The sequence below is a fragment of the Alligator mississippiensis genome, chromosome 3, assembly GCF_030867095.1.
Source record: "Alligator mississippiensis isolate rAllMis1 chromosome 3, rAllMis1, whole genome shotgun sequence".
Lineage (NCBI taxonomy): Eukaryota > Metazoa > Chordata > Crocodylia > Alligatoridae > Alligator > Alligator mississippiensis.
This window is the reverse complement of record NC_081826.1, coordinates 71,049,244-71,070,844: the sequence shown is the minus strand read 5'-3', so window position 1 is coordinate 71,070,844 and position 21,601 is coordinate 71,049,244. Positions and strand designations below refer to the sequence as shown.

The window sequence follows — 21,601 nt, the reverse complement described above, 5'->3', positions numbered from 1 at the left end:
CTGGGAAACCAGATGAGGAGGTACCCCTTTACCTGTCCAGCCACTCCACTCTCCCACCCCTCCCATCTCCAAATCAGCTTATCTGTGCCCTGCCATCACAAATGACATGACACAGATAAGCATCTTGGGGAAAACACTGTTTAAGAGTGGTGGAGGCTTTGGGCTGCCTGCAGAATACCAAGCTCCTCAGAAGCAAGGGCCCAGGCACCCATTACCTCCACATATACCTGCCCTTCTGTCCCAAGGGAAAGTCTTTTTAAGGTAGCAGGCTGAGGCAGAGACCTTGGGCACCTCTCCCCACGACCCCCCAGTGCAGAGTAATTAAAGCACATGTATGATTGGAGAAAGAAGTGTACATACACACACACACCATTAACATGTGTAATATTTATCATATTTTCACAGCCATTAGTTTTATTCATAAGAAAGTGATTTTCAGAGGGTGTAAAAAGATGCCAGACAGTTCAGGGAATTAACTCCCTTAGCCAGTCACTGACAATGAAAGCTTCCTAATATTGCTCCTCTACAAGCCAGATCCATACAGAACAAGGCCAATTCAGCTTCCAATTCCATTACACTGCCAAGTTCTTAACTGAGGTCACCCAGAAGGTTTCACTTATGATCACTTTGTCATGTACATAAATTAAGACAGATACTACTGACAGAACTCCTGATTGGGTTAAATAAACTTTCTACAAACACTGCACTGTTCTTCTCACTGGAGGACAAGCCAGCACAGGATGCAAGCTGTTTATTAGAATTGATGCAAACATGAAGTGTGAGGCACCTTAAGCTCTTGGCTGCTGAAGCAGCTGACCTTTTGTCTCTATAAACTGGTCCATGTTAGCTGAGAGCTGCTGGTGTCTGACATTGTCATTCTGTTCTCAGTCCTTTTTCACCCAACCACGGAAGTGGTCCATGGAATGAGAAACTCCAGTGTAGTCTTCCCAGAGATGAATTACTTTCGTAGGCAGTAAACTGAAGGAGAGAAAAGGAAAAAGAACACACAAAGTATTTGTATGGAGTTTTACAATTCACAAGAGCCACATACCTGACTAGCCCCATTAAAAGAAAATGTATGGCTTCAAGAATTCTGGACAAGCAGTCCGCAAGGCATCCCCATGGGGATGACAAATCTCTAACTTACAGCCAAAGCAACCGAAGAAGAGGGGGTGATCCTTGGTACCACAAAAGCTAGTCTGTCGGAGCCAGGATTACACCTCGGGAACCCTAGTCCCCAAAAAGTACACATTCTTTGATGTATTATTTCAGTTTCTACATGGCAATTTGCTATATTACCAAGAACTTAAGGAAGTGGGAGACATCCCAAAGCTAATAGGCCTCCTGCTCCTGCAATAGACAATTGATTTTGGAAGTCAGAAGTTTTAGAAACTGTCATTTTCTGGACTCAAGTCCATTGTAGCCTAGTTTCAGTGTGGTACGTTCTCATGTCCTAGTCTAGTGCAGGGTTTGCAGCAGAGGTGGCAACAGCAATCAAAACCCAAAAACGTTAACATGTTTGTAGATAAAATTTTACAGGAGTGTTTTGAACAGTCCTTTTATTCCTATGAGTAGTTTCTCACTTAAATACATGTAACTGTTGAGCAATATTCTATTATTTTAAACAGAAAAGGAGTTAAAGTGTTCGACCACCAGTTGCTTCTAGGAGAGTGTCCAGCCTTCAGAAACTCAAAAGAAAGAGTTAAACGGAAACACCTGACTGCATAAGGAGAAACTGGCCTTTAAAGTCTTTTCCATTATCTTAAAGTGTGATTAAGCAGCGGGTAAATATCTCCAGCACTGGAGGTTATGTGCTGCAGCCTCATTCGACAGACCTTCAGAGTCAGGCAGCTGTGTTTTGTAAAGGGGATTTGCTCTGTGAACCCATTAAAGCCTATGCTGCGTTATCTAATTTAACATCTGGTCATTGTTCTCTCAGCTCTTTGCCTTGGATTTTCAGCCAATGTTTAAAAACAGAAGCCTAAACTTTGGCTCCAAATCCATGTTTGTGCATCTAACCCACCTTGACTCTGCCAATTCTCACTCACCTGCTTCAGTACACAGTAGCATTACTACAGCAGTCCTCCATGCAATCAAGATAAAAGTCCAGTTGCAATTTTTCCCAGCTTACATTTAAAAAAAAAAAAAGTTTCTCCTTTATAAAGGATTTGGATACATTCAACAATAGGAAAGTATTTCCTTGTATAAAATGTGTGCAGGACTATGCCATGCAATACCCACTCTGTGGTAACAGTTTATCAACATAAAAAGTGAACCGAAACACCCAGGAATCAGAGCATAAGTAGCAGAAACACCACATTTGACCAAGGAAAGAAAAACAATGAACACAAGAAACAAGGAAGATACCAATCCTTACTTTTTCACGGCAAATAAAATGCACACTAGTGCTGGGATTATCAAATACACTTGTTCCCGTAGAATAGCATTGACAATTGTCTCAGCTGCATACTCTGGATCCAGGATAGGAAGTAGACGGGGAAACCTGTACAAGAGACATATGACTATGATGATTACCACGGTAACTGTCAAGTAGGGGTGTGCAAAGCTGGCCCTATTTGATTTAGATTCAGATTCAGCCCGAATCGGGGACAGTGATTTGATTAGTTGATTCAGATCACCGTTTCTGATTCGATTCAGCTGAATCTGAATTTGAAGATTTGATGCTGATTTGGAGAATCAGCGATTTGGCCACAGACACAGCTTTAAATGCTTTTTCTACATACCACGAGGTAGCAGCGTGGCTTGTGAATGCTGCAATGCTGGGGCAGATGGATCGTTCCACAGGAGGGCAGGGAGGGGGCCCCCCTCATGTGCTCAGAGGTGAACCCAGAAATGGACTGGAAGTACTTCTGGTCCACTTCTGGGTCTGCCAGGGAGCACGCAGGAGGGCCCCCCCTGTGTTCCCCCAACTGGGCAACTGGCTGCAGGGGGAACCCAGGTGCCCCCCCGAACCCAGTCACCAAGCTGCGGAGGTTCTGGGGACCCCCCCAGCGTGTTCCCTGGTGGAACTGGAAGTGGACCCATAGTGCTTCTGGTCCACTTCTGGGTCTGCTGCCGAGCATGCTGGGGAGCCCCCCATGCTTCTGTGGGACACTCCATCCACTCCAGCATCACAGCACTGATTAGCTGCCTGCCACCTTGAGGTATGTAGAAAAAGCATTTAAAGGTGCATCTATGTCTAAATCTCTCTGAATTGATTTGAAGGGTTCCAATTTGATTCAGAGAGATTAAAGGGTCCTCTCATTCGATTCAGATTTGGAGATTTGGCCACTGAATCAAGCCAAATCCCTGCTGAATCAAATCAGGGACCAAAGCTTCGCACAGCCCTACTGTCAAGGCTTTCACTTTGTATCTTGTTCTCAATTCCAAGATACTCAATTGTAGCAACTTCCTTCTCTATCCCTGCTTCAAATTCAAAGCCACCATTTCTTGCATTTCACTATTTTTCTCTTCACTTCCAAGTTACAGGAGAATCATTTGTAAAAACAAATGCATTTGCATATGACAAGAGAAATAACACCAGAAAAATCTCCGTTTCAATCACCTGGTTGTAACGCCATCAAACATGCCTGTATTGATGAAGTATGGACACACAATGGTTGTTTTAATACCAGTTTTCTTCAGAGCATGCATCTCTACATCAATGGTTTCTGCAAAGCCCACTGCTGCAAACTTACTGGCACAATAATCTGGGAAGCAAATAAAAGAGACCAGAGTTATTGTTTAGACATTTTTCTTTGTGAAGGAAGCTTTGTTACTAGCATGATGAGGTGGTATTATTGCTTCTTCATATTCTACCTGTCAACAAATTAGGCAAAAACTCAGACCTCCTTTCTTTTGACAGAAAGTGAGATGCTTTAATAGGAGCAATTTGCATACCTACAACCTACATGTAGCCTACAGCATCAGGGTAAGAAATTCAGTTAATTTCAAGACACGCACACCTGGTAATAATGAACAGCTCACCACAGCACAGGAACAATTAGTCAAGCCAGGCAGGGTAAAGCTGTCGTTGGCACCCTTCATTTCTCCCTCCCATTTGGAATTCCCCAGTTACACACTCCATTTTCCCTTCAACTCCACCTCATTTGCTAGCTCCTCATATTCAACTCTGTGGTGCCCCCTTACCCTCCCTCTGTACTCCAAGACATTATCGTTGCACTCTCTCAGTCAAAATGCATTCCCATCCCCTGGTTCATGCTCACAGCTCTAGCTACGACTCCCATGTCTTGTTGCTCCTCTGATACAGCCTGCCCAGAATAGAGAGAATTCCTCCCAGTTTTTTCTCCCAATCATCGAATCATAGAAAATGAGGGTTTGAAGGGACCTCAGGAGGTCATGTAGTCCTGGTGAAAGCAGGACCATCCCAGACAGGGCTTTGTCAAGCCAGGCCTCAAAAACTTCCAAGGCTGGAGCTCTACGTAACCTGTTCCAGTGCTTTACCACCCTCTCTCAATGAGAAAGTTTTTCCTAATATCCAACCTCAACCTCCCTTGCTGCAACTTGAGATCATTCCTCCTTCTTCTATCATTGTCATCACTGAGAACAGTCTAGCTCCATCCTCTTTGGACCCACCCTTCAGGTAGTTAAAGGCTGTTATCAGATCCATCTCCTTCACCTCATTTCTCCAGCATTAAGCCACGACCTTTCCATCATCACTGTCAGCTTCTCCTCTTCTCTCCTACTGCCTTATATCACCAACATCAAGGATTTGTCTGCTAGCCTTAGCCCATGAGCAGGCAAAGTCCAGCCCACGGGTCAGATCTGGCTGGCAATGGACTCCAGGCTGGCACCTGCCCGAGTGGTGAATTATAGTATTATTTAAATTTTCTTTTATATTTAGCCTTATTTTATCATTGCTTAAGTTTTGTATAGCCTCATTATTATATGAATTTTTTATTTTGCTTGTGTCTGTAATATCAGATGACCCTGAGTTGTTCTTGAAGGCAGCTTATAGCCCCTTGCAGGCATCTTATGGCCTTGAATTTTGCTTGCACGATGTTTCTTTCCTTTTCTATCGCTGTGAGAAGTTTGTCTAATGTAACATAGAAATAAGTCTTGTTACCAGCTCAAATCAACTGAATTTGGTACTAACCAGCTGAATCAGAGGGATGAAATGATTGGCTATGTTAATGAAAGGTGATAAGAGAAGACCAATGAATATTGTCCAGATTGGGACACCGGAAAAGGCCAAATTAAGAGGTATGCATGTGATGGGTCTGTTGAACAAAGGAATATGCTGACAGGATAAAATATGGACAGTATACTGACTCAAGGAAAACCAATCCAGAAGCAGAGTCATCAGAGGAGTGAAGCTGAGGAAAAGCATAAAAGGAGGAAGCAAAAGAGTTAAGTGTGCGTCCACATAAATCTAGCCTTCAACACCTGTCTGGACCATCCCAGCCAATGATGCACCCTCTGCTTTCAGGAACCAATTGGCCACCTTGTCTGTTGAGCAGAGTAACATCTGAGACTGGGTGAGATCATTGTACTGTTTTTGTCTCTGTATACAGAAACTGCTAAGATAACATTTTTTTGTATCAATAAAGTCAGACTTTAGTTGAATTGATATGTGTTTTCATATTTCACATCCATTTAAGGGATAATTGTGCTTTAATGATCCCTTAGCACCATCTAGTGGACAGTGGTGCTAACATCAGCATCCTTTTCCTTGTATTCAGCTGGGGGTTGTTTTTTTTTCTTTGTTAGTATAGCCCTCCACACCTCCTCCCATGCCTTCATTTCCTGAGCTACTGTACATTGTCTTGAAATATGGGCCCAGAAGCAAGGGATAAGTGAAGTGTTGCTCTGAAACATGACATATTTTTGCACTACAAAATGACTGTATATCAACAGGAAAGCTAGGCACCTGTGAAGGATAATGTTCTTATTGCTCTTTGAATTAATTAAGCATTACTAGACATCCTTGTCACATTCATCGAGCCCAATGTGTGTGTTCATCGGGTCTGATTTCTCTGGCAATAATTTCTGTAGGCGAGTTTGCACTAGTTAGTTATCAGAGCTTTCAGTTGAGTTCTTAAATCCTTCAGGCATCTATGTGACTGGCCTAATGTTCAGCTATACCAAACATGAGGATGGAGGGTATGGGTATGTGTGTGGGGGGGCAGTGTTACAAGGTATTCATAGGATTTGAAAGTCAAACTGTGTATTTAGGCACCAAAACTAACCATTCAGCCTTTATCATTGAAAATCCTCACCTACAGAATGAAGAGTATTTTTGGTAAAACATTTACCTTTATTTCCATGAAGACAGTCCTTTAAAAATATACTAACCTGCAAGCTCATTGGTGCCAAAGAGTCCTGCTGCGCTTGCAATACTAACCAAATGTCCACAGTTAGAGGCAACCATAGCTGGAAGGAAGGCTTTGTATGTCTATGAAACATTGGGGAAAGCCACAATTAACCACTAAACCTTTCCTACTAATATTTCACATTTATCAGTTCAAAAGAGAGTACTATGTTAGAAGGAATCCTGCCAGGAAACTTCTGCTTACAACAACCCATAGCACACACACTCAGCTGCACTCTAGACTGCACAGGGCAGGGCAGGAAGTTTGACTGCTTTGTTCATCATCTGCACATGGAAGCCAGACTCATCAATATATTTTTGTTCCCTCATGTTATCAGTTACTGGAAATAAGGTAGGAACTAGTTTGTTGCCAGCCAGAGAGCACTTTATGAAACAAAGGTTTTCTCTAAGATGCATGTTTCCTATGCATATGAGCTCAGCACATCAACTTTTTTCCATGTGGGCTGCCAATGTGAAATAAAACCACCACTCCTTAAACCAGCAGTCAGGAATGGGAAACCTGAACTTCTAACCTTCCCCCGCCATCACTTGTAGATTGTACCACTTTTTCCATTTGAGGGAAAAATATGGAAGAACAGTATGTTTTTATAAGCCCTCCATAGTTCTTTGTATGCAATATTGCTCTCACACACGCAGAAACACAACTCAAATGACCTTCCTTTGTCACAAAATAGTCATGCATGCCAAAGTATATGAGATTGATATTAAGGACATCAGCTAGCAATGCTCTCTGTTACCTGGGCCCACATGCATGTAGAGTGTTTAAGTGGTAACATCTTACTTAGTTGCCTAACTTCCCATTGATTTTATAGGGAAAATGTGTGTCTGAATAAATCTGGGAGTCCAGTTTTCATTTCTAACTAGAAGCTTGCATTATCATCTGTAGTTTGTCCAAATAGTCAGAATAGGTCCTACTTCTCTTCATGATAGCAGCCAATAGATCTTTTCTGGTAATGAAGCAACCAGCATTTTGACTTAGCTATAGAAGCTCAATGTCCTCCTTCAAATTTGGCAGACAGTAAGGCTGATAAGAGTTATTCCAGCAGTGCTTCTGAATACAACAAGCCTACCCTGGGAGGCTGCACATGCTCTCTCTTTAAGCCAAGTCAAGCTTCATGCACATGATAGGGGCTGGTGCCATTCCTCCAATCTCCAGTTTGCCATCCTCTTCTACACGAGAGGTTTACAGATATGCCACCAATTTGAGAGTGTGGTCTCACAACTGCACACAAGTGTCCAATTCCCAATGGGGGAGCGGGGTGGGAATCTTGGTTCCCACTCAAACAAGACAAATATAACCCTTCCCTCAACTGCTACCACCCACATCCTTCTTTTGGTGTTAGTAAGCTTATCCTTAAAAATTTTTTTTAAAGTTACCCAGAAATGTGCCATTGCGTTCACTTCCATGGTTTTCTGCATACGGGAATCTAGAGATTCAATAAATTTCTTTCCACTTACAATACCAGCATTATTGATTAGGATGTTAACATCTCCAACTTCTTTTTTCACCTGGACATAAAAAGACAAGCTGTCATACAATAGCCTTAACTATTTTAAAAAGCACGTTTCATATTTACATCAAAACTCGCAACCTTTCCACGTCAGGCTTATCCCTCTGTCTTTAATCTTTATGCACTTTCTCTAGTACTGTATCTCTCTGGGGTAGGTCATACACTTTTTTTTTGGGGTAGGGAATGGTGTTGAATTTCAGCACCTTTTTCTTTTTAGAAACCCCTCCTGGGGACTTAGCTGCTAGCAGCCATACAGCTACGGCTAGCAGCCAGCTATTAGATATTTTGCTGCAATGCAGGACAACCTTTCCAAAATATACCACCCTTTGTTAGTTAAGTTAAACATAGGGTTTTAGTGTCCTTAGGTTCTAGTGGAAAAAAAACATATCTGTATTGGCAAGCTTTCTCACCTGGCCACCCCAACAATGTAGGACTGTGTCACTCACTGCACAGGCAGAAGCTCACTTAAACCAGTACTCTGACACCTCTGTTCTTTGTTTTGAATTACAATCGTTCAGTTTTCACAAGCATCGCTGCTTTTGGCAGTTCTTTTGTGTTTGGACTGTCCCTTAGGGGATGAACAAATGTTACATTTCTACCAGTGGAATTACAGTTCCACTTGCTCAGAAAGCATTTTAACTGGTGCGTACAGCACTTCAACTGTTTAAAACATGGCTGATACAGTGGAAATTTCCACTGCATCAGATGTGGTTATGATGCCAACTGGCTGGGCTGCGAGCATTTGAATGCATGCTTGACCAGAACTCTCATCACCTAGGGACACAGGGATGCCCCCCAGCATCCCGGCAGGCCCTGCACGTACCCTTGCCCCTTCTTTCCAGGGAGACACTCTGTGACTCAGGCTGCACTCTGATACTACAGCCTGAGTGACAGTACACCTTCCTGACAGCTCAGGGGCTATCAAAGACCAACCAGTGCTGGCAGGGAAAGGGTTCAGGGGTCGCAATACCATTGGGGTGGGCCAGAGTCTGGTCCCCTCCTGCTCCCAAACTGCAGAAGTCCCAACCCTGCCAGGATCTGACAAAAGCCACTACCGTTCCCCAAGCGGACACAGCCCTGCTGCCATGCCCCGTTCCTGGAGATCCCGCCCCATTCCAAGCCTGCCTCCTCCCTCCACCATTCCCAGAGACCTCAACTCTCCCCCACTCCACATTCCCAGCCTTCCACTAACTCCATCCTACATTCCCAAAGACCCCTACACATCCCCCATTCTCAGAGACCCTCCTCAACCCATTCCCATTCTCGGCTCCACCCTGCCCCGGCCCCCCACCCCATTCCCTACCCCCTCATGCCACTTCAAAGAGCCCTACTTGGATCACTGGCCCATGTATGGGGCAGGTGGGTGAAAGGGTCTCAGATCCCAGTGGGGCCAGATCTCTGCAGTTTTTGGATAGGAGGGTATGATGTCTGGAAGACTCACCCCACCCCACCCATCCCCAAACTGCAGGGATTCCACCCTGACTCAATTCCCTATAACTCATGTTGCAGAGTTTTTAGGAATGCTCAGTAAGAACACTATGAGATATTTTGATAGATGGAGATATTTTGATAGCTGATTATTTCCCTCACCAGGTCTCCAGAAAAGTCTAGATTCCAAGACATGCCCATCATATGTGGGAGAATTCTTCCAATATTTGCCTGCTCCATTACCAGAAATATGTCTTAAATGTGAAGTGGGGCAAAGTCCAACCATCAATAAATGTGAAGACAAACTAACAATATAGAACTTTAAAATAATTCTATTATCATGTTGATGAATATGCGATGCCCATTTTTCCAGATGGTTTCCCATAATTCAACCTGAATTTCTGATTTGATGTCAACAGTCCACTTGGAAAGCAGAATTCTAGTTTCATGGCTAGAGTCCCTCCTGTCCTCAATCTCCCCCTGCATTCACACCCCCAGATGGCAATAACAATCCTGTCCTTGCTGTCCTCTCCCTCTCCCTCAATGGATGATAAAACTAACGCCTTGCCTTCTACACTGCCACGCTGCCTGAGTACCCAAAATAGCATCAGTGAACGCCCAGGAGAAAGTCTCTTTGTTTCTAGTGTTGATATTTGGTGCCACAGCTCCCCTCAGCATCTGAGTAACAATTCCAAACAAAATAGTTTAGCAGCTAGCCCAAACCGCAGAAGCCTGTCATGTATCATGAGTTGCTTTGTGGGGATAGCACATGTCTGCATGTACGAGCTGTGAGGGGGATGAAACATATTTAATGCAAAGAGAATCTGAGAATATTTCCAGCTTCAAACAAGCTTTCATAGACCTCTGTACTTTCTGCTTAAGACCAAACAGATGGGTTGAGGGGTGGAGAAAAGGTGGTGAAGGAATGGGGAAAATAGAAAAGGGAAAAAATACTTGACATCAAGATAACACTCCTGACAAAATACTGCTGCCACAGAAACCATAGAAGCTCTAGATCTTCTCAACAAAACCAGGTGTAGTAAAAACAACTTTTAAACATAAGGAAAAATGCTTTAGTTTACTCTAAAGTTATTCCCAGACATGACTGAACCATTTGACCTGAAGCAAACAAAAATCTATAGCCAACTCTTTTTTATGTTTTAGTGTCTTATGCAATGGGAAACAGATTCTTGTAATGGAAGACTTTCATGAAACTTAGCTATAGGCATTATTACCAACACCAGTTACTAACTCTGTATAGCTAAGAAGGGAAAGCCTGCAATAGTTCAGCCTCCATGTTGTATTAATTTTAATCAAATCTCTCTCCACATCTTTTCAAATTTCCATGAGCAATTCTAGATTTGCGTAAAAACGATTAACCACTTATAAGCACAAGGTATAACTACTTTCAGTGCTCATTCTTGATAGAAGGTTGACCAACTTAAAGTCTAGCTTCAGTATCAATACACCGGGTACTTTGCGTCGGTCTTTCATCAGTCCCATGGGACGCCCATGCCCACTATGGGACAGGGAGGTCTGGGTGAGGGAGATCCCCTGCCCTCCATCAATGCTGACCTTGTGAAGGAACATCTTGAGAGGCTGGATACCTTCAAGTCAGCTGGCCCTAACAATCTACACCCCAGGATACTCAAGGAGCTGGCGAGCATCATAGCCCAGCCTCTAGCACGGATCTTTGAGAACTCCTGGTGCTCTGGTGTAGTGCCCAAAGACTGGAAGAAGGCTAATGTGGTGCCTGTTTTCAAGAAAGGGAGGAAAGCGGATCTGGCAAACTATAGGCCCATCAGCCTGACCTCTATTCCGGGGAAGGTCTTAGAAAAGTTTATTAAAGAGGCCACCCTTAATGGACTGGCTGACACCAACATCCTGAGGGGTAGCCAGCATGGGTTTGTTGTGGGTAGGTCTTGCTTGACCAATCTCATTTCCTTTTATGACCAGGTGACCTATCACCAAGACATGTGAGAAGAGATTGATGTCATATATCTTGACTTCAAAAAAGCCTTCGATCTGGTATCCCATGATCACCTCTTGGCGAAACTGGCCAATTGTGGCCTTGGTTCCACCATGATCCGCTGGCTGGGAAATTGGCTCCGTGGTTGGACCCAGAGGGTGGTAATTGACGGAAGTCAATCGTCATGGTGCCCTGTGACCAGTGGGGTCTCCCAAGGCTCTGTCCTTGGACCCATATTGTTCAACATCTTCATTAATGATGTGGACATCGGCGTCAGAAGCGGACTGGCCAAGTTTGCCGATGACACCAAACTTTGGGGCAAAGTATCCACACCTGAAGACAGGAGGGTGATCCAGGCTGACCTGGACATGCTCAGCAAATGGACGGATGAGAACCTGATGGTATTTAACACTGAAAAATGCAAGGGTCTCCACCTTGGGAGGAAAAACCTGCAGCATCCTTATAGGTTCGACAGTGCTACACTGGCTAGCACTACGGAAGAAAGAGACTTGGGGGTCATCATTGACCACAAGATGAACATGAGCCTGCAATGCGATGTTGCGATTAGTAAAGTGACCAAAATGCTGGCTTGCATCCAGATTCATAGAAGTAGGGTCGGAAGGGACCTTGTAGATCATCAAGTCTGACCCCCTGCCTGGGCTGGAGAGAAAACCAGGCTCAAATGACCCCAGCCAGGGAGACATCAAGCCTCCTCTTAAAGACCCCCAGGGTAGGAGCCATCACCACTTCCCTTGGAAGTTGGCTCCAGATCCTAGCCACCCTGACTGTGAAGTAGTGCCTTCGGATGTCTAGTCTAAACCTACTCTCTAACAATTTGTGGCCATTATTCCTTGTTATTGTGGGGGGCGCTAGGGGAAACAGGGTCTCTTCCAAACCCTGCTGGTCCCCCCTGGTGAGTTTATAGACAGCCACCAGGTCCCCCCTCAGCCTTCTCTTGCGAAGGCTGAACAGAGATGCATCTGTGGAGATGCTTCTCAAGCAAATCCCGGGACGTCATTCTCCCCTTGTACTTGGCCTTGGTGAGGCCGTAGCTGGAGTACTGCATTCAGTTTTGGGCCCCACAATTCAAAAAGGATGTGGAGAAGCTTGAGAGAGTCCAGAGAAGAGCCACGCGCATGATTAGAGGTCAGGAAAACAGACCTTACGATGACAGGCTGAGAGCTATGGGGCTCTTCAGCCTGGAAAAACGCAGGCTCAGGGGTGATCTGATGGCCACCTATAAATTTATCAGGGGTGACCACCAGTTTCTGGGGGAACATTTGTTCACCAGAGCGCCCCAAGGGATGATGAGGTTGACCGGTTATAAACTACTGCAAGACTGTTTCAGGCTGGACATAAGGAAGAATTTCTTTACTGTCCAAGTCCCCAAGGTCTGGAATAGCCTGCCATCAGAGGTGGTTCAAGAACCTACATTGAATACCTTCAAGAGAAAATTGGATGCTTATCTTGCTGGGCTCCTATGACCCCAGCTGACTTTCTGCCCTTCAGGCGGGGGGCTGGACTCAATGATCTTCCAAGGTCCCTTCCAGCCCCAATGTTTATGAAATCTATGAAAGTCCAGGGAAAAAGCAGGGAGAGAGAGAAGAGAAAAATTAGTAGACTTTGGTTTAGTTCTGATGGCTCAGTGGTTAAAGCACTCACTCAGAGACCCAGGTTCTAGGCCTCCCCTGTGCATTCCCACTACAGTTTGGGAATCACCAAACCCCACCACATCACAGGTCAGGCATTATCCAGATCTTTCTCCAGAGTTCCTCTGGAAGCTGAACCACTTCCCCTTGCATTTCACAGTCACTGGAGAAAGAGGATGGAGAGCAGTGGGGAAGTTTCTGTCCAATTGGGAGCAAGCCACTAGGCTGATGCCCAAAGCTGGCTCCTTTTCAGGACAGTAGTTATCTTACTTGGTTGTTCTTTTTCTCCTGGCTCCACATCTCCCAGTCTCTTGGCTCCCCAGACCAGCAGGCCAAAAGCAGCACTTCAGAGAGGACTGGATATTTCCTTACCACCATGCCACAGGTTAGATGACTATGCTTTGAACTGAGACGCAGGTTCAAGCTCCCTTAGAACCCAGGTTTTTGGCTCTTTGGGTAGAGTGTCCTAACCACAAACATGCTGGGACTAAAACCCAGGAATATGCTCTTCCTTCTAATACACATTGGCAATGGGTTTCTGGCAAGTTATATTTTCATGACTGGGGCACAGTTATGTGCACCTGCCCGGTCAGCCTGAAGCCAACTGTGCATACTAAGTCAACACTCTCAAACTTATGTCCTTATTGCATGGGTTGGGGGAAGGTTGGGGGAAGAGTTGACTATCTGTCTGCACACAAGTCAAACACTCCATGTGCATGGCTAGAAAGCTGCCATTTAGATGCGCAAAGGGAAGTAGAATTTAACTCCTAGTAACTACTCAGCATCTGAAACTACTTAGTGAAGGACCAACCTATATCCCAGCATCCCCTTTGCAGTAACCTAGGTTCAAATTAAGTCAGAAGGATTTTTCCCCTTTTCAGCAGGAAGAGGAATGCAAATAGTTTGCAGGGGAGGTTGAGGAGGAAACACAAAGTAGTGTAATGATCAAATCAACACTAGACACTGCCAGTGTTGAAGACAGGCAGTGTATGTTCCATGAACTCTGAACCTACTAAGTTTGGAGACTTCAAGGCAGGATGTCAATACATGATAATCAGATGTGTAACACAAAATACCTTAACAGGCATGAACTATTTTACCTGATCTGCAACTTTGTAGACCTCTTCCCTTTTGCTGCAGTCACAGGTATAGGTGTGTACTCTCACTGCTCCAGCTTCCTTGGCTAGTCTACCAGTCTCCTTGTTACCTTCTGGATCGATGTCCCAAAGAACAAGGACAGCTCCAAGACGGGCAAACTTTAAGGCCATCAGTCTTCCGATTCCACTCCCCGATCCTGTGATCAGCACTATTTCACCAGTAACATTCTTCTTTCGCCTGGGAATAACACACCGAACAAGAGACTCCAGCAGGTAGTATGTGGAGAGCACCAGGACTTTGAGCGTTTCCAGGCAGAGGTTCATTTTCCAGACGATTTTTCAAACAGATACTAATGGAGGGTACGTAAGGGTTAGAACAAATCAGAAACTTTTTCCCCCAGTTCTAAAATATTAAAGTCTACTAATTTGATGTGAAACTGACAAGTTGATCACAACTCTATTAGTACTGCTAACTACTTGCTCACTTCCCTCCAAATGAATATGTGGGGCAGTATAAGCCAGCAAAAAAAGTAACATGAACAAACATTCAGGCACTCACAAATGCCCTATTTGCCCAGTTCCCACTGGCTTGCTTTTTTACAGATCAGCATACCATTTAGTTTATGCAAGATACCTGAATAGACATTTGATTATGTATTCTGTAATTATATTTGTGCTAATATCTGGGAGGGGGGTATCTTATTAAAAAAAAAGTATGTCTGGGATGTAGAGTAATTTCATAACTGAGTATGTAATGGATTCAATCTACAGTTTGTATCCCAATATCTTCTCCTCACTTTCTCCCTCCCCTCACCAAATTACGTTGATACAAAAAATTCATTGAAGATGAGACTTACATTGGATATGTTTTTCCTTTCTAGCAAGGAACTGGGAATTGGTTAAGCCATGACTTTGCTCTACTAGAACACTGTTGTCAAAATACAAGCCATTTCCATAACGCCAACAAAACACTTAAGAAAAAGTATCTATCATCTCTGCTAGCTTTTTGAAGGTAATGACAGTGGTGATAAGTATGTACCTTTATAATCTCTCCCCAAACAAAACCATCTTACAAAGTAGCTTTCTGTCTTTGACTAAGCAAGCACATGCTATACAATATACTAGCTACTGACCTGGACTCTAATCTTACATTCAACTATGCTTGTAATTTCATGCTCACTGAAGAGACCACTGTATGTTAAATTAAGCACACCCCTTCAGTCTTCCCTGGATTACCACCTTACTTCTACCTCCATAACTATATAAATTCTAACTTTACGCAACTGGAGGTTGAAATCTTTTCTGTAACTTCAATTTAAGATCCTTATTACACATTACATTTTGAGCTGCTCAAATGTTGATCAGTGTTAGTGCTAGCTCAAGTTTGGAGCAATCACACCTTAAGCATACGCACAGCTATGACTTGCCACTAGATGGCTGGTGAGCAGGGGCCTGATTAGGAGCTACAGCTGTGAGTTGCTGTTACAGGGCTGGTGAGCCAGGACGTTTCTATCCCTTGCTCTAAGTGGGTGTGTATAAGAGATGTGCTGTGGTGGGGGGACAGGAGCAGGAACATGAAGCTATGAGACGGAATTAATGGGATGGGGTGGGTGATGAAATGGGCAGTAGAAAGGAAACTGGGATTGGGGTAGGGGAAGGATGGGTGGTGAAATGAAAGAAATCAGAGAAATTAAAAGAAAAGAATTAAAAAATAGATAAAGTAAATTGAAGAAGACCTAACGCTTAATATATTGGGATTTGGAATTGGCGTTGGGAAGGAGGTGCTGGCTGTGCTTCCCAGGGTAGCTGGGAGGTGGAAGTGGTGAGGGAAGGAGCTTTTGGGGGAGTTACTGCCCCTGGCCCAGGAAGGAAGCCCCAGCTCATGGGGACCTGATCCAGCTCCCTAAATTAGTTTTCCTTCCCCTACCTTTCCTAGTCCACACTCATGGACCCATCTGTGCCCTACAACCAGGTTAGGGGGCATATGCTCTGCAAGCAGTTTGCATGGGGCTGCAGCCTTGGAGGTGGCAAGCTCACGCTCCAGGGGGCAGGAGGAGAAGTTGACTTGGCTGCTAGAACTACTCCCTGGATAGTAGAGTTGGGTGAGGGGAGGGGCAGGGAGGGGAGGTGGGAAGTTTATCCACCCAGGAAAGGAGGGGGGGAGGGGACACTGCATCCTGGGATGCTGGAGGACTACAACTTGGGTGGCTCATCTGTGGGGAGTGGCCATACATTAATGAAACACAAACTGGGTAACACAGATCAGAGAGAAACCTGCCCAGGCATGGCATACCTTAAATCTAGTTTCAGGTTTTGATGTGTGGACAATCCAGGGGTTAAGAGCTCCAGGAGCTGCTTAAAATCATGGGAGACTGGTGCCTCCCGAGTCTGGGGCGGGGCACCAGCGGGGGGTCCCCCAGCAGCCAGCCGGCAGCAGCAGAGACAATTTCAGGGGGGGGGGGGGCACTAGTGCTCTCTGGGCCCCCCTACCAGCTAGAGTGCTCCCAGTCAGGGCAAGCACCAGCGCTCTCAGGGGGGCGCGTGCCCCCCTGTGCCCTCTCTACGCATCACCTATGCTTAAAATTAAAGTGCAACAAGGCCCAAAGAATCAATATTTCCCCATCAGCTGAGGGCCAAGTTGCTGCAGATCAAAACGTCAACCTTTGAATCTGAGACCAAGTTTTTGACCTGGTTACCTCCTGTTGTGTACATTGCTACTCACAGACAATAGTGCTAGACATGGAGAGTGTAGCAAAACTACTTGGATCTTTGTTAAGCTGGTCAAAACTTAGTGAAAATAGCATGTTAGTGCTCCCAAATTATTGCTGGGCATGTCATATTTTAGTAGAGGCAGAAGCAGTTACAATTGCAGGAAGGCAGCTACTCAAATGTGAAGTGGTCATTTCAGAAATCCTTTGGACAAACAGTAGGCTATTCTGGGGCCTTGCAGAAAAATCTCTTTGACAAAGAACATGGCAGAAATAGTTAAAGGAAAGGTTTATACTTCTGAACGAGCGTTATAGAAGGAAGAAAGACTCTTCCTTTTCCTTAAAGAAAAAAAAAAGAGACTGATTTGTGCATGGAATTACTGGAAGATTTGAAATCAATGAGGGAATTTGTTGTCTGAGCACCAAAAAAAAGTCCCACCGATTAAGTCTCACTTGTTCTTTTGCCATTTCACTGGCCTTGATATTTAATAGTAAGACTCTCCCAGATATTTTTGGAACAATCCTAGATTGCAGAGTTGTACATTTGTTTCCCTAAACCTGGGCTTTCATCCAGCTATTGGCAAGTCAGGCAGCATCCTGATCTGGGTCACCAGGCACAAACCGGGACGCAGCCAAGGGTCCCAGCTGCATTAATGGAAATTAAAACAAGCAACATGCCATCAGTTTCAGTGGCTAGTTATCTAGGCAAGAGGAGGGGGATCCCATACAGAAATTGCACAGGGTCGCGGAGGAACCTGTTGAAAGGCCACAGCACAACACTACAGGATGCCGCAAAACAATGCAGCTGTAATGGGTGCCCCAAATGGAAACAGACACAATTGGGACCAAGCAGCACTGCTGTGAAGGGGGTAACTAATACCTTTCCCCACGGCCAACACAGCAGCTGGGCCCAGCAGTGCCGAGGGCAGAGGTGGAGAAGCCTGCAGCCCGTGCAGGACCTGGTTTCCTACTCCGCTTGCGCAAGCTGCTCAAGTGAGGCTGAGCTGCATTTTGCTCCAGACCCGAGCTTGCGTTTTGGAGGGCTGGCAGCCACAGGGGTGCAGCGGGTCTCAGTTTACGGAAAGAAAGGGAGAAGAGCAGCTGGTGCGGCTCCGCTGTGCGGCCGCGAGGAGGAGCCCCCGGGCCGCCCTGCTGCCACCCCGCAGCCCAGCCCAGCGCCACGGCTGCCCTCGGAGGCTGCGGGAAGGGCTCGGGCGGCAGCCCCCGGCCCCGGCCCCGGCCCCGACCCTCCCCCGCGCTCACCTGCGCCCGGGCAGCTCTGCGAGCGCTTCCTGCCGCGCCCCGGGCCGGAAACAGGCGTGCAGCAGAGCCCGGCCTCCGGGGGCGCGGCTGCCGTCATCCCGCCCCGCGGCTGCCGCCCCACAGCATGTCGTCACAGAGGCACGGGCCGGGCGGCGAAGGGCGCGGCAAGCTGAGCCCCTCGGGTGAAGCCTCCTTTGCAGAGAGCTGAAGAGGAAAGAAGGGGCCAAGGCCTGATTGTCACCCAGCCCCCGGCGGCTAAGAAACACTTCTGGCTGCCTTGAGGGAGACAGCTCAGGGAGTGTTTGGGGAGCGGTGCAGGGGCTTTTCAGTGGTGGTCTTACACGTGCAGCTCAGGGGGTCCAGGCCGCGGAATAAGTTCCTTCCAGACGTGGTGCAATCGCGGACCCTGGAAATCTTCAAGAGGAGACTGGAGAGTCACCTTGCTGGGGTCCCCTGACCACCACTTATCTTTCTTGCGTGGTGCAGGGGGCTGGATGCGATGATCTTCTGCGGTGCCTTCCCGTCTTTGAATCTATGCAACCCCACTGCAGTATGGAGCTTGCCGTTTAGGGCTGCAGCCTCTGAAACTCAGCAGGTAGCTCGGGTCAGCAGCGTTTTTGCTAAAAACACTCACAGCCTAGGCTTGTAAGATGCTGGCGTGCCAGGGGTGGATGGTGGGGGAGCTGCGAGGGGCCTGGTCTTTGTTGTGGCAGCGCAGTGCTGGGCCCTTCACTGCTGTCCACCGAGTCAAATGCCTGTGCGCCACACTTTGGCATGCATGCTAGGGTTGCCTGCCCCCAAGTTAGATCAATAGTTAAGGCCTTCGTTTAATAATTAGCTGCAACGAGGACAGAGTAAGCTTGAACCGAAAGTCGATGTGGAAGTTCAAAGTTTCTAGTCTTAAGGGAACCCAGAAATAGAAACCTGCTTAAATAAGGAAACGAACTTTTACGTTGGAACCCCCCCCCAATTTAAAACAAAATGTATAAAAACACTTACAACCCCCCCCCACAAACGCTTAAAAACAAAGCAAAATACCTGCAAACAAACACCACCTAAAACCCTTTAACACAAAACAAATTCAAACCATGCAGGTAGGAATCCAGCCAGAAAAGGGGGAGGGGTGCTACCTAAAAATGGCATTGGAAGGCTAACTGTCCTTACTTAGGGGCAGATTCAGGATTCTGAAAAGAGGTGCAGTTGCTATTGTGTATCATCACATATAGACAACACATTTTTGTCCAGTTAAAAATAAACTAGAAGTTTACTAGTATGCTAGGGACCTAAGACTATGTTATTTAATATTGAAGCGAACACAAACATAAATTTATTGGAATGTACATTATTTTGCTGTAATATTATTTATAAAAACATGGAGAATTAGGCAAAAATAAAGCAAAAGCAGTTGTCTCAGTCCTATAGTAATTAGAATTAAATGTACATCTTTTCAGATCCATAAAGGAAAACCTAGACTTGAGCATCTTGAAAGCTTACCCAATACTTCACTGAAAGTTATTTCCACACCCAAGTTAGTGTTTTTAGGTTGAGTTAAAAAATAGCTAGCAGGGCTGTGAAATATGAGCTACAACACCAGGAGCAGCAGAACTGCAGAAGAAAGGATAGCTTGATTAATGGATGATCAAGATCTTTAAAAAAGAAGAAGAAATGGTCATTTACACCTGTGGAGTGAAGAGGTTAGAAGGAATCAGGCAGATTACCATGAGGCCTTAAGTCAAGTGAGTCCATCACTGCTGCCTGACTAGAAATGCTGCCGCCATCGCCAGACTGTTAGTTTTAAGCTTTGGGTGAACCAGGAATCAAAGGGGGCACAGGGTGGGGGGAGGTTGTTGTCCCCAAAGGACAGCGTGAGTTTTGTCCTATCTCCATACAAAGACATATATGCATCCACATAAAGCATTTCATCCCATTTCCCCTGGCGCCGACAAAACAATTGCAATTGCAAAACAGTGTTATAATCTAAAGACCCATTCTCCGGCCAGATCACACCATCCTCGAGTTTGTACTGTGGCCACCATTTATTGCAATATCGAATCATTCTCTTTTTCGTCATTGGGTCGCCTCCAAACTTTGACCAGTTTTTCAAAATGCATCCCAGGGGACTGCAGGTCGGAATCCTGGACTGGTTATTCCCCATTTATTAAACAATGGACGGCAACCGCTGCTCGGCCTCAGAACCAAACTGATTAAAGGGAGTTCACGGGACTGCCACCCGATCTTACTCTCCTAGGGCGTCTACGCGGTCGGAACTTTTAAAGCCGCCTCTCTTACCCAACCTATCTGTAAATCAAAAGAGACACTCACCAGTCCGTTGAGACCTCCCTTGTCCCGTCGGATTAAGTTGTTCCTCTGAGCGTTGCGCCGTTGTGCTCCTCCACGGCTCCGTCAAACAACCAGGAGACGGTCAGACCTCCGATGAAAAGGGCCGGTGGCGCCTGGTCCTTGCGCCATCCACAGCCGTTGCTGGAGCCGAGGAGGTGGACCGGGCAAGGCGGTTGATGGGGTCCCATCTGGGTCGCCAAATTGTTGTCCCCAAAGGACAGTGTGAGTTCGTGCCCGGTGCGCTTTTGCCAATAAACACACAGGGGTGGAGGATCCAACTTAATCTTTATTGTTTCAAGTCTGTGCAGAGAGGGGTGCTTGGCAATTGTTCGCAAAGCAAGCACCACCCCCTTTGGTTTGCTTCAGCCTTATATAGCTTTCTCCCACTTAACACGCTGTACTGTTACTATTGGCTGCCTTTTCTTAGCCCAGGCGCATATTACCTTAGCCACAGAACATGTCCGTACTTGTCTGGGCTTGCCTACGTGGCATTCCTTTCCCAGCGGGCAAGCATTTCTTAACATACATATACCACACCCCTCCCAGCACCAGCAAGCTGCCTTAAGTATTCAGTTAGATATAATTTGCAAAAGCTAGATATACCATAAAAAAGATTACATCAAGGTGGTGGAAACCGCACCATTGCACCTCCCTGGATCCACCCTTGCCTTAGTATCTGTGAAGCACTGTACAGCTGTCAGGTGAAAGGTCTTCTATGAGTAAGGTGATACTGTTATCTTGGATGACATATTTAAAACCAGATAAACAGGAAGTGTTACTTAAGTTTCCACAGAAACCAGAGTCATTTTAGGCCCATCACAAGTTAGTTGAGCTCCTGCTGGAAGCATTAGGGGTGCTGTAGACTGAAGCAAATCTTAAATCTAAGAGGCTCCTGATATTTTGCATCTTTTTCTGCTGCTTTTAGTTGTTAAAGCACTTTATGCCCTTACATACATTTTATTTGGGACTGCTACAGATCTTTGTCTATGGCTGGGGAAACTCTCACTCCTCTCCATTGGCAGGGGCCATAAAAACCTTACAAAGATCAAGGTGCCCCTTGGCTTCCGAGAGGTAGGCCTCAGAAGTAAGATCTGTGAGAAAGATAGAGGACTTGGCTTCTCTGATGCGCAGGGCATGGCTAGAGAGAGATTAAACGTTAGCAAAATCACGGTGGATAAGACTCAGGAATTTTTAATGAATGTTCAGGCTTTGCTGGAGACAGAGGGCCCACAGGTCTTACTGGAGGAAACCTGGTCTCGGGGAAAAACCTTGTGCCTTCATAGT

The 21,601-nt window shown here is 45.7% G+C and overlaps 1 protein-coding gene across 1 annotated transcript; it reads right to left on the bottom strand.

Moving 5' to 3' along the window:
* Nucleotides 1-367: 367 nt before the first annotated feature.
* On the bottom strand, nucleotides 368-18,085 carry LOC102563418 (epidermal retinol dehydrogenase 2). The gene is made up of 7 exons (XM_006266500.3): nucleotides 17,978-18,085; nucleotides 14,010-14,356; nucleotides 7,730-7,861; nucleotides 6,316-6,415; nucleotides 3,566-3,710; nucleotides 2,378-2,503; nucleotides 368-978 (listed from the first exon to the last, which is right to left on the bottom strand). The coding sequence occupies exons 2-7, from the start codon at nucleotides 14,328-14,330 to the stop codon at nucleotides 885-887; spliced, it is 918 nt and encodes a 305-aa protein (XP_006266562.1). The 5' UTR covers nucleotides 14,331-14,356; nucleotides 17,978-18,085; the 3' UTR covers nucleotides 368-884.
* Nucleotides 18,086-21,601: the final 3,516 nt, after the last annotated feature.